The 15,894-nt window shown below is 45.1% G+C and overlaps 1 protein-coding gene across 3 annotated transcripts in view; it reads right to left on the bottom strand.

The window, feature by feature from the left end:
* DGUOK (deoxyguanosine kinase) overlaps positions 1-13,118 on the bottom strand; it is a 28,967-nt gene extending 15,849 nt beyond the window's left edge. Inside the window, exons 1-2 of one of the 3 annotated variants that reach the window (XM_032352487.1) lie at positions 12,901-13,118; positions 2,295-2,407 (exon numbers count right to left, since the gene is read on the bottom strand). In XM_032352487.1, the coding sequence (XP_032208378.1) occupies positions 2,295-2,407; positions 12,901-13,084 (297 nt within the window). In that variant the 5' untranslated portion in view covers positions 13,085-13,118. The remainder of the gene's footprint in view (positions 1-2,294; positions 2,408-12,900) is intronic. The other 2 variants (XM_032352485.1, XM_032352486.1) reach the window with 2 other exon arrangements.
* Positions 13,119-15,894: the final 2,776 nt, after the last annotated feature.

The following is a 15,894-nucleotide window of genomic DNA, read 5'->3' as shown; positions in this document are numbered from 1 at the left end:
AAGTATAAAAAAGGTGTTGAATCCATTGGTAATCAAAGAAATGTAAAACAAAATAACGGCTTTCTTGCCCCTCATGTTAGCACAATGAAAAACAGCAATACCCACTGTTGCCAAAAGTATGGGGAAAGTGGTACAACTTTTCTGAAGGAAAACTATGTAAACTATAGCAGGTGTCAACAATCAACAAGATGTGTAATTTTTGGACACTAAAATTCCAACCACAGATTTTCTTAAAATATAAAAGGACACAAAATTTAGCTCTTAACAAGAAAAAAGATGTAGCTACAAGGATATTCATCATTGTAACATTGCTTCTAACAGGAAGAAATTGCTACATATAACATATATTAATTAAATTAAATATATCGATTACATTAATTAAAGGATCATATTATGCAATACACTGCAATCATTAAAATTACTATGGATGTTAGATCTTGTATATCAAACGCCATGCAGGTAACAATTACAATTTTTGTTTAAAAAAAGTAAATGTATATATGTTTTAGACATTCATATAGGTGTAGGTAAATATATATATTTTCTCCTAAGTAGAAAGAAATCTAAAAGAACAAGAACATTAAACTCTTTACCTCTGAATACCGGAACTACGTGAATATTAGGTATCTACTGTTGCATAACAAATTGTACCCAAGTTTGGTGGCTTGGGTTCATTATCTCAGTTTCTATGGGTGAGGAATTGGGACACAGCTTAGCTGGCTGGTTCTGCCTCAGGGTTTTTCACGAAGTTGCAGTCGGGATGTTGGCTGAGGCCAATCATCTGAAGACTTGACTGGGGCCAAAAGATCCACTTCCAAGAAGACTCACTCACACTGCTGTTGGCAGGAGGACTCAATCTCTTGCTTCACGGGCCTCTTCACAGACAAGGATGCTTCATGACATGGCAGCTGGCATCCCCAGAGCCAAAAGTGATCAAGACAGAAAGAGGTAGAAGATACAATGTCTCTTTTGGCCTACCCTAACAAGTCCCACTGTTATTCCTGCTACATTTTCTTCATCAGAAGCAAGGCGCTATATCCAGCCCACACTCAAGGACAGAATTAGGGTCTACCTCTTAAAGGAAAGTTCAACAAACAATCTGTGGACTTATTTTCAAATCCCCATAACAGGTGACCTGTGGCATCCTTAGAGAAAGATATGTAATTTATTTTCTAAATGGAAAATTAACTTCACAAACACATACATACACACACAGAGACAATTTAAAAAAACATAGGTCCACAACAAGCATGATGTGCCTGCCAAAAGAGGTAACACAATGTTGAGCTGGAATAACAGAAAAATGCCACTGAGAACAAGTTCTATGATATTCTCTACCACTCAGAGCACTACTCTTAGTCTAAGTGCAAAACTAACCAACTGGAGCTTATCGCCTAGACAAAGTGACTTCAGAATGAGGACCAGTCTGGGGGGAAATGGTGTTTGGTCTGAAAGAAGACACGAGGAGAAAGAGCAAACAAATCATGAATTACCTTCAACTCTATGAAGGGTTGTCATGTAGAGAAGTTAGAAACTCAGGAAGCAGAACTTGAACCAATGACTCAGCGTCACAGGGATGCAAAGTGGCTCGTACAAGAACTCTCTTAACAATTAGAGTTTTGTTAAAAACCAGAATGAGCTACTCAGTGAAATGTTCTTGGAGGCTGCGGGAGGAGCGTAGGGAAATAACTCCCGCAGCTACCCCTAAGGTTCACGTCCAGACTGGTCCTTCCCTACTCACGTGGATATGGCTGGTGTTGAAACCAATGCCATGGCCCCTCCCAAAGCAGCAGGCCCAACACTAGGTCCTGTGCCATGAGGCAGAAGTGAAATGTGCACCGCTTGGCACAGCATGTGGCATAGTTCATGCTTTATAAGTGTTAGCTAGTATTTCTGCACTGACTCAGACTGTGACAAGATGGCCCTTCCAATTTCTAACACTTCATAAATAAGTTAAAAAATCACTATAATTAGCTCTTAATCCCGAAGGTCAGCTTCAGTAATACACTCAAGGGTAGGAATGACAAAGCCAGGACGGCTGGACATACTTTGGGAAACCACAAAGAACAGAGGCAGTCACTTATGTAGACATGTAAAAACCACAAAAATCAAAACTAAACATATTCAAAACAAGTCATATCCTCTCTGGCACATGTGGTCTGCTTTCTGGAATGAAATAATTTAAAAAAAAGAGACTCAAACTGGGCTGTTTCACCTACTTCGAGCAAATGAGATTATTACAATGAGTTTATTCATCCGTGCCGGCCAACTACCCACCACAACTGAAAACTTACTTTTCGGGTGCCAGCAGCCTGGACACTCTGCCATGTCGCTACAGGCTCTGGAGCTATGTGCCACTCGGGGTATGTTTTCGCGAGTAACTTCACAAAGGTGGACTTTCCCACGGCTGCAATGCAAACAGCATGTGTCGGGACCCTTGCCACATCAGGGCTGCAGGAGAAGGCTACGATGAAACTCAGGCACGGTGGCCCAGCTGAAGGCAACAAGTACCAGTTTTCCCAGTTTCAACCCTCAGCCCTGTATCCGTGTCCTACTCAGGATGGGGCAGGCCACGGTGACGGGTCCCATAATGAATACAGGGGGGAAAGGGGAGGAAAAAGACCCTTAAGATCTGACTCGCAGTGGTAATGCCTAACCTCCCAGAGGCAATGTATGTAATGACAGTTGGAAATGTAATAGGACTACCCACAATAGAGGAAATCGGCTACTTAAATTGTAGGGCTTGAATCATACCTATTCTGTGACAGTGTAAAAACTGCAAGTTCTTCAGCAAAGAAAAATTGAGATTAGGACCCTCATTCATTCAACAAACCTAACCAGTATTTCCTGGAGTGCTTACTCCGGGCTCAGGACTGTCTGGCACTGGGAGTACGATGGCAAACAAACACACACAGGAAGGGTTCTGCCCTCACGGAGCTTGTATGGGAGATATGTTCACGGAGTAACTAATAACAAACATAAGTGTCAGGAAAGAAAAACGCAGGACGGCTCTAACACAGCTCAGGAGACCAGAGAAGGTTCCTCTGAAGAAAATGCTGTCTGAGGTAAGATCTGAAAGGTGAGGAGGTAAGCAGGACAGGTGTGGGGGAAGGGTCATCTAGGCAGAGGGAACCCCATAAACAAAGGCAGGGGAAAGAGAAAGAACCTGGTGTAGGATGAGACTGAAGAAGAGCCTGGGCCTAGAAGAGGCACAGTCAAATGAGGGAGAAGAGGGGCTCCAGACATGTGTAGGGCTAGGGAGGAAGGCCACGCCGGATCGGGCACGACCTCACAGCATGGTAAGAAGTTTGAATCTATTCAAAGGGCAATGGGAAGTCAGTGGCAGTGGATGTTAAGCAGGGAAATGATAAGATTCCATCTCGTTTTTAAAAGATCACTCTGCCATCTGTGTAAGAATAGACTGACACAGAAGTAGGGAAACCAATTAAAAGATAATAGCAGCCTGAACCAAGGGATTGCAGAGGAGGTGGAAAGTAGTGGTTGCTTTGAGAAATATTTTGGAGATGAAACCAAGCTAGTACAACAAATTATCTCTTCCCGTTCACACCAATGTCTGGCCCATTACCTTCCTGCCTCGAGATCACTATCCACGGGCTCTCCAGACACCTCCGCTTGGATGTCCCACAAACACCTCAGAGTCAATCTGCTCCCCACATGAATGAAGCCATCATCGTCCCCAGCAGAGTGAACGTCCTCCCATACCCAGACCTCAGGGGATGGCAGCAGCATCGCTCCCTGTCAGAACTTCTCCCTCCTCTGCCAAATGTCCAGTAGCCACCAAATTCTTTTGCACCTGCCTTCTAAATTTTCCCCATCTGTCCTTTTCTCTCCATTCCCACCACCAAGCTCAGGATCGGGCTCTCATCTCTTGCCTGACTCTGGCTTTGCCCTCTTTAATCCGTCATTCATACTGCAGCCACAGTGAACACAAAATAACACTGCTTAAAACCCTCTGACAGTTCCCTATTGCCTTCACAAAAATCCAGTCCTTTAGCATGGTCTGTGAGACACAGCAAGATCTGGCCCCTGCATGTACCCTCCTGGCCTCAGCTTCTTTCAGGCACCCTGAGCTCCTGCTGACCAAACTCTTTGCAACTCCGATCATGCCTTGTTCTTTCTCACAGATGTGATTTTGCCAATGCATTCTCATTTCCTGGAGCACCTCCTCTCCTCACCTGGTCAACTCCTACTCAGTCTCCAAGATTTTGCTCAGATGTGCTTCCTGTATAAAGCTTTTCCAGAATCTGATGCCTGTGAGCTGGGTCAGCTTATCATCCTTTATACTTGACCTGGCTTTCTGGGTAACAACTCATCACTGCAATTGTAATTCTCTTTCTCCAGGTAGAACAGGGGGCTCCTCTAGGCCACAGAGGGTGGAACCAGAGCCCAGCACAATGACCTGACTGAAAAAAAACACTTAATACACTACTATATCAGTTCCCTCTGATACTGATGTTTGTTAAAAATCAAAAAAATGACAAGGGTATGTTTGGAGTTCAATCCCTTCTATGAGAGATGATCTTCTCAAGCCAAGTTCTACCCTGAGGAGGAACCCAAATGGAACCAAAAGGAGGAAGGAAGGCACCCTTCAAGTCAATTCTATCAGCCACTCATGGCTACTGATTAGGAATGAAGGGATGTCTCAGAAGAGCCCACACATCCATAAGGTGCCATTGATTACACAGCACTCCAGCTCCTGTCTGAACAACACAGGGTAAGAACAAACAACACGAATCTCTGTGTGCTGTACAGTCATGCTCATCTCTCAGTTCCACCTCCACTCGGCCCATGTGTGCCTCTGCACATCCGCCCGCCTCTGCTCTTCCCACACTTCATGCATAAATGCCTTCCCCTGCTCTTCCTGGCCTGTGTCTGACTGAATCCCTTCCCCCTACCAAGCCTAAGGCCCCACCTCTTCCATGAAGTTTAGAATGTCTCTAGCACACACGGAATTCCCACCACACTGGCAATTGAATCAAACAGTATCTATTAACTGCTTAGGACATGTTTACAGCCTTTAAGTGTTTTGATTGCTTCTTGGGTCTTAATTTTGGTTTCTTAACAGGATCTGGCTGACTCTCCGGTGTTGGGACCTAGGAATCTACATTTATAAGTATGCCTCAAGAACACATACTTCTATTTGAGGCTGCTATCCAGAGCAATCTGATCAAAATCAACAGAGGTGGTTTTTAAAAAAAATATATGGGTTCTAAAACCACATACCAGAGTACTGACTAAAAGCCTACAGGCTTGTCATGAAGAACCTAAAAGATTGACAGGAATTACAAATTGGTTCAGTTTATATATTATCAGATGCCTGCCTGCTCTGAGTAGCCCCTACTTTAAAATATTTGGCACAAACAGGCAAAATTTAGATTGTAGGTTGCCGATTAAAACTAAAACATGGTCCCTGCCTACCAGCCAAAAAGTTGATTTTTTTTTTTAAATTTTATTTATTTGACACAGAGAGAGAGACAGTGAGAGAGGAACAAGCAGGGGGAGCGGGAGAGGGAGAAGCAGGCTTCCCGCCGAGCAGGGAGCTCGACGTGGGGCTTGACCCCAGGACCCTGGGATCATGACCCAAGCCGAAGGCAGACGCTTAAACACTGAGCACCCAGGCGCCCCTAAAATGTTATTTTAATTAACAAGGAAAGATTAAGGCAATTGAGATTGCTGAGATTGAATGACTGTTAGAATTACACTTTTTAAAAGTTAAAAACAATCTAAGAAACTACTGCAGATCAAAAAAGAAGGGCCCTGAGGGTTAGGGAGTGCCAGCTTCACCTCTGAGATCAGACACTATTAGTTCATCTAAGGGCAGTCAGGACTCTGAGAAACCGACTCACGCCTTTTAAACACACAAAACCCGGAATGCCAACAAATTTGATGTAATGGGAAATACACAGATCCAATTACTGGAACAATTACACCAGGGCAATACTCCTTCCCTGCACCCCACTGCCCATTCAAAAGCTTCTGGAAAGCCAGTTTAGTAATCAGAAGCCAGTTTCAGCAAAGAATGACAGTAAATGATGGTGGCAGGTCCTAAGAGCTCAGAGAGCCTGGGTCATTTGCCATAGGGCAGTATTTCTTTAGCTGTTCCAAAGGAACTCAGCTGTGCCAGGCACCAGCCACAAATATGGAATAATTTTAAAAGGTAATAAGATAATTCAAAGTTATATATTCATATTAAAATCACACATGGCATAAGTTTTTAGTGCTCTAATACCTAAGCATAAGTTTTTTCTTCCTGCTTGAGTTTTGACTGTTGCTGTGTTTTTTAAAAGATTTATTTATCTACTTATTTGAAGCAGGGAGGAGCAGAGGGAAAGGGAGAGAGAGAATCTCAAGCTGACTCCCCACTGAATGTGGAGCCCAATACAGGGCTCAGTCTAACAACCCTGAAATCATGACCTGAGCCAAAATCAAGAGTCACACACTTAACTATCTGAGCCACTCAGGCGCCCATTTTTTTGTTTTGCTTTTGATGATTTTATTTATTTATTTGACAGAGAGAGAGCACAAGCGGGGGGGAGGGGAGTGGCAAAAGGGAGAGGGAGAAGCAGACTCCCCACTGAGCAGGGAGCCTGATGTGAGGCTCGATCCCAGGATCCTGGTTTCACGACCCGAGCTGAAGGCAGATGCTTAACTGATGGGCCACTCAGCCATGTCCCTGTTCTGTTTTTTAAGACATATATGTTTTAGAGTGTTCCCAGGGGCTTCCTAAGAGTGGTGTCTGCTTCTTTCCTGCTACACTGGCTTCCTCCTAGGGAACAGAACACTCATGTCCACTGGATTTGATGGACTTTGGTGGACTCATGTCCACCAAAAGCCACTCCTCTTTATACAACACTGGGCAAACAAGACAAAGCCCTTCCTTTGTCTGGTTTCTGTGCAAAACACCAGCCTCTTATGATATCATTATCACCATTTAGTTAGATCCCAGGTTCACTGTTATCTCTGAATATACTTTTTAATATCATGAGATCTGGGAGGTATCAGATCTCAGAATCAAACCTTCCTTTCAGACCTTAGCTATTACTGAACTTTATTATGTGTGCCACGACTTGGAAAAGGGTAGGAAGTACTTTCCTAGGGTATATTAGTTCAACATGTTGATTTTTATTAGTACCAGGACTGTCATTCCACAAGCTGCATCAAAGAATTCTGCTGCTAATTTCCATCCTTTCCTAAGTCATGACTGTTTTCCCTCCACAAATTCTTCTACAAACGATGATACCTGCAATTGCTATATTCTGCTAACATCTAGCAATTAGATAGTATTTGATGGAACAGCCCGAAGAATCTATTACTTTCAATGTAATACAGTTGTATTTTGAGAAAGCCTCTCAGACATACCCCTAGGCATGTTCCTCTCCTGAACAAAATTTAAAATACAGGCAAAAATCCAATTCTGAAACCTTGTACCAAAAAGCAAACTAAGGCAGTAAATATACAACTATCTTAAACAAAAAAAGTCTTCCAAAGAACATTTAAAGCCTGTATTTCAGGCACTACGTTTGATGCTGTATCCATCCACTCACTCACTCACTCACTCACTGACTAGGTACTGTTAACTACAGTGATGAACTAGGCGGAGACCCTACCTTCAAAGAGCTTATACTCCACCTGCGAAACAAAGTACCCAGGATCAGAAAGGCTGTGAGCCCAAAAGCATTCTGGGCAAACTTAACAAAAATCACTCTACAGACTTAAAAAGAAACTTAATACCCTTTTTGCTCTGATTCCTCTCATTGTCTTTCCCATGGGAACTATGCTTAACAACAGCATACAGTCCAGGCCCCTCTTGTTCAGCATGAGTCCCCCACTGACCTGGAACCCCTCCCCACCCCCACTTTGCCCACTGCGTGATTCATCCTTTCACTGTCACCTTCTCAGGGAAGCCTTCCGGAACTCTCTCCAGCTCCACCTCACCCGGGAGGCAGAGCGAACCACTGCCTGCTCTGACTTTACCAAGGTATTACTTTATAATTACTTGTGACCTGTCACTCTCCCCACTTGCTTTCTGAAGACACACTGACTTGTTCCCTCTGCATCCTGCGTATCTAACCAGATAGCAGGAATGGAGATGGGTGGAATGAGGTGAAATCTCGGAAACAATATAGACTCCAAACAAGACTCCAGTATACAACATTTAGAGTAGGCCTTTTTTCCCCTCGAATTCTTTGCCCAATTGTTTATACGCAATAAAAGCAACAGATGCACATTAGTGACATTAGAACATACGGAACATGCTATTAGAAAAGCTCTTTCCTCTGCTTTATGTACAAGTCTCTAGACTGTAACAGTGAGAAAGTTCTTTTTCGGTTGGGTCTTTGAAAATCAAAGTGAGAATGGTCTGAGATGACTCACTGCCAGTATCTCATACAGCAATCCCTTCTTCGCCTGAGGTCTATAATTATAAAGTAACTGGTCTGGGGAGGCAATAATACTCACTGAAGCCATGAATACACTTAGAAGATGGACTAAGTGTTTTAGTTCTTAGATCTTAAGGGATTCTGGGTACCAAACTTTTGATTTTCAATCACACTTGGCATACGGTTTCCTAACACATACTGGGCACCACTGGGTGCTACTTCACTGACCCTTTTCCTTCCGAGTTGTGGTCTCAGAGGATCAGATCAACAGAACTTGGGGCAGCACGAGAACAAGAAAAGCCCCTCTAGACATATCTAACTTCAGTCAGGACAGGGGTTTACCTTCCCGTGTTCAGGTGTCCTGGAGGGGTACTGATTTGTTTGGGGACACCACCTGTGATTAGAGAACAAGATCACTCCTGACTTGATTGTAAAGCAGTTTAAAATATTCGTTCCGTGGGCACCAGTGACTAACTTCCACATGGTATCAGCACAAGAGCCAGGCATCTGGCAAACACTGAAAGAATACAATGGGTCAGGCAGGGGCTTAGGTGCTGGTGATGCAAAGATGAGCAAGACCCAAGTGGCCAACCCGGGGAAGGTGTTGAGTGTGCAAATAATCCCCACAGAACTCAAGCACTGCAGCTGCTGTGGGTACAAAATGTTATGAGAGCACACAGAGGAGGCAGTGACTAATTCTGCCTGAGGACAGTCATCACGGTGTGTGGGGTGATGGACAGCAGTAGGAGGTAAAACGAGACACAGCCAGCTTAGGGGCCCCCAGTCCACTTGCCATTAGTCACACTTCCCTTGGGCAAGTGCACGCACTTCGAAGGCTCCAACAACCACCCCCACAATCCACAACTTCCATTATCTGAAATCTCGGTCCCATCTCTCGATCTCAGGCACATGTCCTAATCTACCTCTGAACATCTATCTCTATGTCTTACCTCCCCAGACCACTTCCTTTATTTCCATCCTCAGTTTTCCACGTCCAAACTACAATCTCACTGTCTTCCTCTATGCCTCTATCCCTCACCTCCAAGTGGCCACCTAGTCCTGTCAATCCCACTTCCAAAATCCCTCTCAAAACACCATTCTTCTCTGTCCTTCCATTCCCTCTGTCCAGGCCTGCATCTTCCCACACTCTCAACTACTACGACGACAGCCACGAAACTAGTCTGTCTACTCCAAATTCTATTCCTGTTCATTCACGCCACATGATGGATGCACGGCACTATGGGTACTGCAGCAAACAAGATGTACAAAGAAAGTGCATGCTTTCTGTTCATCCCCTCTGGCTCATTTCTTTTGTAAAATGAATTTGACCTAGGCACACGCCAGCCTCAAGTCTTCAGTAGCCCCTCACAACCTACACAACAAACTCCTGGCATAGCCTGCTGAAGAGGCTGTTCAGCATCTGGCAAGTCTACCCTTCCGGCCGCTCATCCTGCCCTCCAGGCACACTCCTGTTCTTAAAACTGCATGTCTCTTCAGGCTTTGCCTTGGCAAATGTGACTTCCTGTACCTGGAGCATTCCTGCCTCATCTCCCCCTTGGGAATTCCTACCCCAGGGATTCTGAGGTCCTATGCCCAAACAATCATGGCACTCATCACATAGTACAGGAATTATGTTGAGAAGTCCTCCACCTGGCTGTGAGCTCCTTAAAGGACAGGAACTGTACCACATGGGAGTCTACCTTCATAGCAGGTACTCAATAAGTCCTGATCCGAGTGAAAGCAAGGAAGAAGTAGACCTATCTAGAAAGGCTAAGAGCAAAAGTCAGGAAAATTGGGAGAGGGAGCTCAAACTTTGCCTGATGGTCTGTCCAAGCACTTATTGTGTGAAGTACTTTGGTACTCTCTGTTCTCTCAGAACAGAGCTTCCTTTAGAGGCATGCTTCCTAACGGACATCTTTAACACCATGAGGCAGGGAGCAGGACCCTCCCTTCTCAGTCTTTTTGAGGTTTCTGATTTGGCTGGAGAAACACAAAAAACAGATGTGATGATTATTCTCACTTTAAATTCAGGACCACTAAGTCAAAGTGGGTCCTTAATGCTAACTGGCAGCTCTACATTTCTCTTGCTCACTCACTAGACTAATTCATGTCTTTTCTCTCTCTTCACACTCATGTTGCTTAGTTGAGCCTTCCTCCTATTTCGCTGAGAAAACAGCCAAAAGGCCTTCCCGAAGTTCCCACCACGCCTACTCAAGTCATACTCATTTCTGTTGCCATTCACAGTTACTAGGGAGAGAGAGCGCTCCTAACTTAAGCCAACCTCTCTCCGCTTCAGCAATAGATTCCACTCCTTCCTGCTTACTAAAATCACTCCAGTAATTATATTCTATCTCCTGCTTCACCAATTCCTCCCCCCCCAACTAGACCATTTCCACCAGCTTACAAACATGACCTAATTCCTTTTACAAAAAGAGAAATCTGAAACCCCCACAAACCCTCCCCATTTCAGCTACCACTCCATACCTCCCCTTTCTAGGAAAACTTCCAGTTGTCTTAATCCACTATCTCCAGTTCCTCACCTCCCATTTTCCCTGACCCTACGCTGATCAGACATTTCATCCTTACAGGCCCTAAAAACTGTTCTTCTCAAGTTCACCAAAAAGCTCTGTTACTTAAACAGCATTACACAGCTGAACATTCCCACCCCTGAACACCTTCTTCATTTGGCTTCCAAGATACCATTTTCTTTTGGTTTTGCTCTGACCTCAGTAGTCATTCCTTCTCAGTCTCTTTTGCCTGGTTCCTTCCCCAACTTCTTGAACATTTGGGTGCCCCATAGCTTAGTCCTTTCCATCAACACACAAGGTCTCCTGGCTTCAAATACTATCTAGATTTGTACCTACCATGCAGGGAGACTCTGAACTCCAGACTTAAACATCCAACTGTCTCTTCAACATGTCCACTTAGATATCTAATAAGCACATAAAAACCTAATATGCCTAAAGATAGACCCCTGCAACCATCGGCCGACCCAGTCTGTTCTTCCCATGTTTCTCCATTTAAGAACATTTGGAACTCCCGTTCTTCGAGTTGTTCAGGCCAAAATGATGTCTTTATCTCACATTCCACACATCTGACATCAAATCCAGTCTGCCTTAAAATGTAACTGGAATCCAATTTGCCTCTTTGCAGTACTGTTACCAGCCTGCTCCAATTCATGGCAACTCATCATTGCAGTAAACTCCCGACACCTTCGACTTTCAACATATCAGCCACAGTCACCTTTTCATAATTTAAGTCCACCATGGACTAAAGGCCTAGACAATTCAGCTATCCCCTACCTTCTTCACCTCACGTCCTTCCATTCTCCCCCGTGCTCACTCTGCTCCAACCACAATAGCTTTCCTCCTGCTCCCTGAACACACTGTCCGCCTTATGGCCTTTTGCACTCGATCTTTCCTCTGCCTCGGAGATTCTTCTCCTGGTTACCTACATGGTTTCATTCCCTCATTTTCTTCTGGTTTTTGTTCCAATGTCACCCTCTCAGTAAGGCCTGTCATGACTACCGTATCTAAAACTGCCATCCCCCTCAATTGCTCATCCTTGAGTTTTCTCCATCACATTCATTACTACCTAATACACTGTTTACTTAATTTATATTGTTTATTATTTATCACTACTAGAGTCCCGTGAGAGCAGAGATTTTTTTTTTTTTTAATTTGTTCCGTTTGGTGTTGTATCCTCAGGGCCAAGAACAGTGCCGGCATACAGAAGTTACTCAAATGGTTATTTGTTGAATGAATAAAATGAGAAATTCTCAATTTGCTGCTAGAATGTCTTCAATACTCAATACCTGCTAATCATTTTAGGGCTCAGCACCTTAGCTAGTAGAAGCATCAAGTCAGAATTTAGTAACAGTGAACTGAAGTGTTTGGCTTTCATCTCGTTGTATGATTATTTTTTATTTAAGATACTGGGTCTCTGTGTTTTAAGTTTAAAAAGTGACTTTCTTCCAAGAAAAACGTTAAGAAATTATATGGGACTAGAAAAGAGACACGGTAAAATTAGTGTAAGTGGTACTGAACGAATTTTAGGAACTCTTAGGGTAGGTCTGTCAGAGAAAATGCAGCACACCAGTTAAATTTTAACTGTAGATAAGTAGTAATTTTTTTTTCTAGTGTATGTCCCCAGTACTGCGTAGGACACACACTAAAACAGTATTCGTTATCTGAAATCCTATTTTAAATGAGCACACCCCCACCCCCACTAAATCTGGTAACCCTATATTAGGCGAACAACGAAATTACACCCTGCTCCTTGTCGCATCCATTTCGATCAGAACAAGCTGGTAGAATTCTTGTCCTATCTACAAACTTCGTGGCAGTGGAAGAGTACTGAGGCCTGACATCCTAAAAATCAAAGAAGCAAAGGCCTCTCTAGGAGGGGAAAGGCCCCGTGGCATCAGACTGCGGGTAAGGGGGGTCTGGGCCCAGCTCCCTTGCTCAGCTTCTCAGGCTAGCAGCCACTTTCCGGCCCTTACCAATATTTCCTTCGATGGAGAGCCTTCGAGGCCCGCATTCCGCGTGCAAGCCCCTGGAGGGGCACACGCCACGGCCTGCGCTCCGAACCATGGAGCTGGAAGGTGCTCGCAACAGCCTTCGAAAGAGCCGGCCCGCAGTCATTCCACCCACCACTTGCGCAGCTACCACTTCCGCCGCGAGCATTTCCGCCCTCGGTACAGCCGTTCCAGCGCTCGGGCGCGCCTATGACGTCAGGAGATCGCCGGGCAAGAAGTGGTAGAGCAGGCTGGGGGTGGGGCCAAAGGGGCGGCTCTGTTCTCGCGAAGTTTGTGCAGGAGCGAAGCTAGGTGGAAAGACCTCCGGTGCCGGGTGGGGTGCGGGAGAATTAGTAATTGCATCTGGCGGCTTAGCTGCTCGGTGTTTGCCGAACAGGTAACGTGGTGAAAGAGACATAAACTCACCAATCTCATCACCTTTGTATTTTGTGTAACTTTACGATAAGTCATAGCTAAAGACAAATCAGCTGTAATTGCAAACGAGGCTTTTCCAGGTGTCTGTTGTCTGCCTTTTATTCGAATATGGGTAGCAACTGGACTATTTCGAGTAGGAAAATGACACAATCTGTACACAAATTACATTGTGTAATTTGTGTACACAATGTACACAAATTAACTTTCCCACTCACCATGACGAGCAATACAATGTTGGCACATTATCGAATTAATCAAATTAGTTCGGTACATTCCACCTCCCAGTTTGTCTTTTTGAATGAATAAATAAGCGTTCGCCCGGTCGATTTGCATAGTAGCCCAAAATCCCATTAGGCTGAAGTGGGTGGAGGCTCAGGGTCTGAGTGGAACTCGTTTAAAACGGATAGATTAGGTTCTGTGGGCGTGAACAACGGCGGGGGTGAGGAGCCGGGCTGGCTTGGGGCGGTGGGGATTCCGAATGGGATTTGTCTCTAAGGCTGAGCAGAACCGGGGTAGAGACTCGCAGCTGTTTAAAACTGGAGTCCACCGGTGGGTGGAGAGCTGTGCTCAGAGGAGAGGCAGGGACGGTTCTGAACTGTTGCCCCCAGGTGAGGCTCTGACTAGCTTTGTCCTGCCACACCCCGTTGTCGTAACGACCTCAGAACCAACGCTTGATGAAATGTCAGAGGGTATTTCCACCTCCCACCGCTGAAACCAGAAGAGTCAAAGCAAGAGTCCAACAGTTAAACCGGCCTTCAGGCCGCACTCTTAGAGGTGGGAGGTTTTAGGAAACGGGGACGTAATTTTAAGGGTTGGGGAGGAATACGTGGCTGGGACACCAGTCTTGCATAAAAAGCACAAGACTTCTTCTTCTTCTTTTTTTTAAAGATTTTATTTATTTATTTATTTGACAGAGAAAGTTCACAAGTAGGCAGGGAGGCAGGCAGAGAGAGGAGGAAGCAGGCTCCCTGCTGAGCAGAGAGCCCGATGCGGGACTCGATGCGAGCACCCTGAGATCATGACCCGAGCCGAAGGCAGCGGCCCAACCCACTGAGCCACCCAGGCGCCCCAAGACTTTCTTCTTATACTGATGTTTATATGGGGTGGTTGAAATGATGTTCATATATTAAACACATTTTAAAAATATGTTATATGTTATAAATTTATTTAGGATAACCTGGATGGAGCACCAATGGATAGTGGAACAGTTAAAATCTGTCCCATCCTCTGCTCCCACTGTCACAGCCACCTCCGTGTCAAAATACTGCCTACATTTCTTATTACGTAAACTCAGACTTGGAAAATATTCATCCAAAAAAGTTTGAGAAAGGCTCTTGGCACTGGGAAAGCCTCTCTGCCTTTTCTGCCATCAGGGACATTTAAGGAGTAGTTAAGGGTGTGGGCTCCTGAGAGCTGGCAGTGAGGGTTCAGAAATACAACCCACAAGCAGCACTAACCTCCTGTCACACAGCTACCATCCAATGCGCTTTCCATAATCAGTAATGGCTGCCTTCAGCTTGACACTAGGTTCCCGGGACATTACTGCTGTTTATCTTAAATTGACTCTCTGGTGTACTTCCTCTCTCCTCAGACCACTGTAATGCACCCATGTCCTCACTATCAGCATATGACCTGACTTCCAATGATGACTTCAAGGGCAGCATTTCTTTCTTTCTTTCTTTTTAAGATTTTATTTATTTACTTAGAGAGAGAGATCGAGAATGAGAGGGGGAGAAGCAGACTCCCAGTGGAGCTGGGAGCCCGATGTGGGACTCCATCCCGGGACTCCAAGATCATGACCTGAGCCAAAGGCAGTCACTTAACAAACTGAGCCACCCAGGTGTCCCAAGGACAGCACTTCTTAAAGTGGGGCAAGACTGGGTGGGGGCAGGGTGAGGAACAACAGGTCAGCCTCCTCACCTTCCCCCACATGGAGACTCTGATGCATCCCTCTACAGTAGGGATTTGTCAGTGCTCCACATTTCCTCCCATCCTGTGTGCGTGTGTGTGTGTGTGTGTGTGTGTGTGTGTGTGTGTGGCTGCCCTCTGGCCTCCTCCCCATGCTTTCTCTCCCAACAGCCAGTGCCTGCAGCTCTTCTTTGCAAGACTGCCTTTTGGCCTCCTGGAGCCTTTTCTCAGTCCCTGTGGAAAGCCTGGGACTTTACCTTCCCTCAGAGTGCACCTTCCCCAATTACTGATAGGCCAGGGCAAAAGCCCGGTTGCATCCAGTCAAGCTTTTACACCAGAGCTGCCTGGGAACCAAGGTAAGCCATCTTCTGTGGAACTCTGTCTGAGAGGTTCCCTGCTGGGCTTCCTCTCCATTCTTGTCCTGCGTCTCCTACTCTGCTCACTGGTTTCCCCAGCAAGCACTTTGTTAAATCACTTGCCTGCATATCCTCACTTCAGGGTCTGCTTTTGGGAAAACTGTCTTAGACATAAGTCCACTAGGGGGTTTTTTGTTTGTTTGTTTGTTTTTTAAAATATTTTATTTATTTATTTGACAGAGAGAGATCACAAGTAGGCAGAGAGGCAGGCAGAGAGAGA

This window comes from Mustela erminea, chromosome 7, assembly GCF_009829155.1.
Source record: "Mustela erminea isolate mMusErm1 chromosome 7, mMusErm1.Pri, whole genome shotgun sequence".
Classification (NCBI taxonomy): Eukaryota; Metazoa; Chordata; class Mammalia; order Carnivora; family Mustelidae; genus Mustela; species Mustela erminea.
Note: the sequence above shows the minus strand (reverse complement) of the source record. Positions and strands in the feature narration are given on the sequence as shown.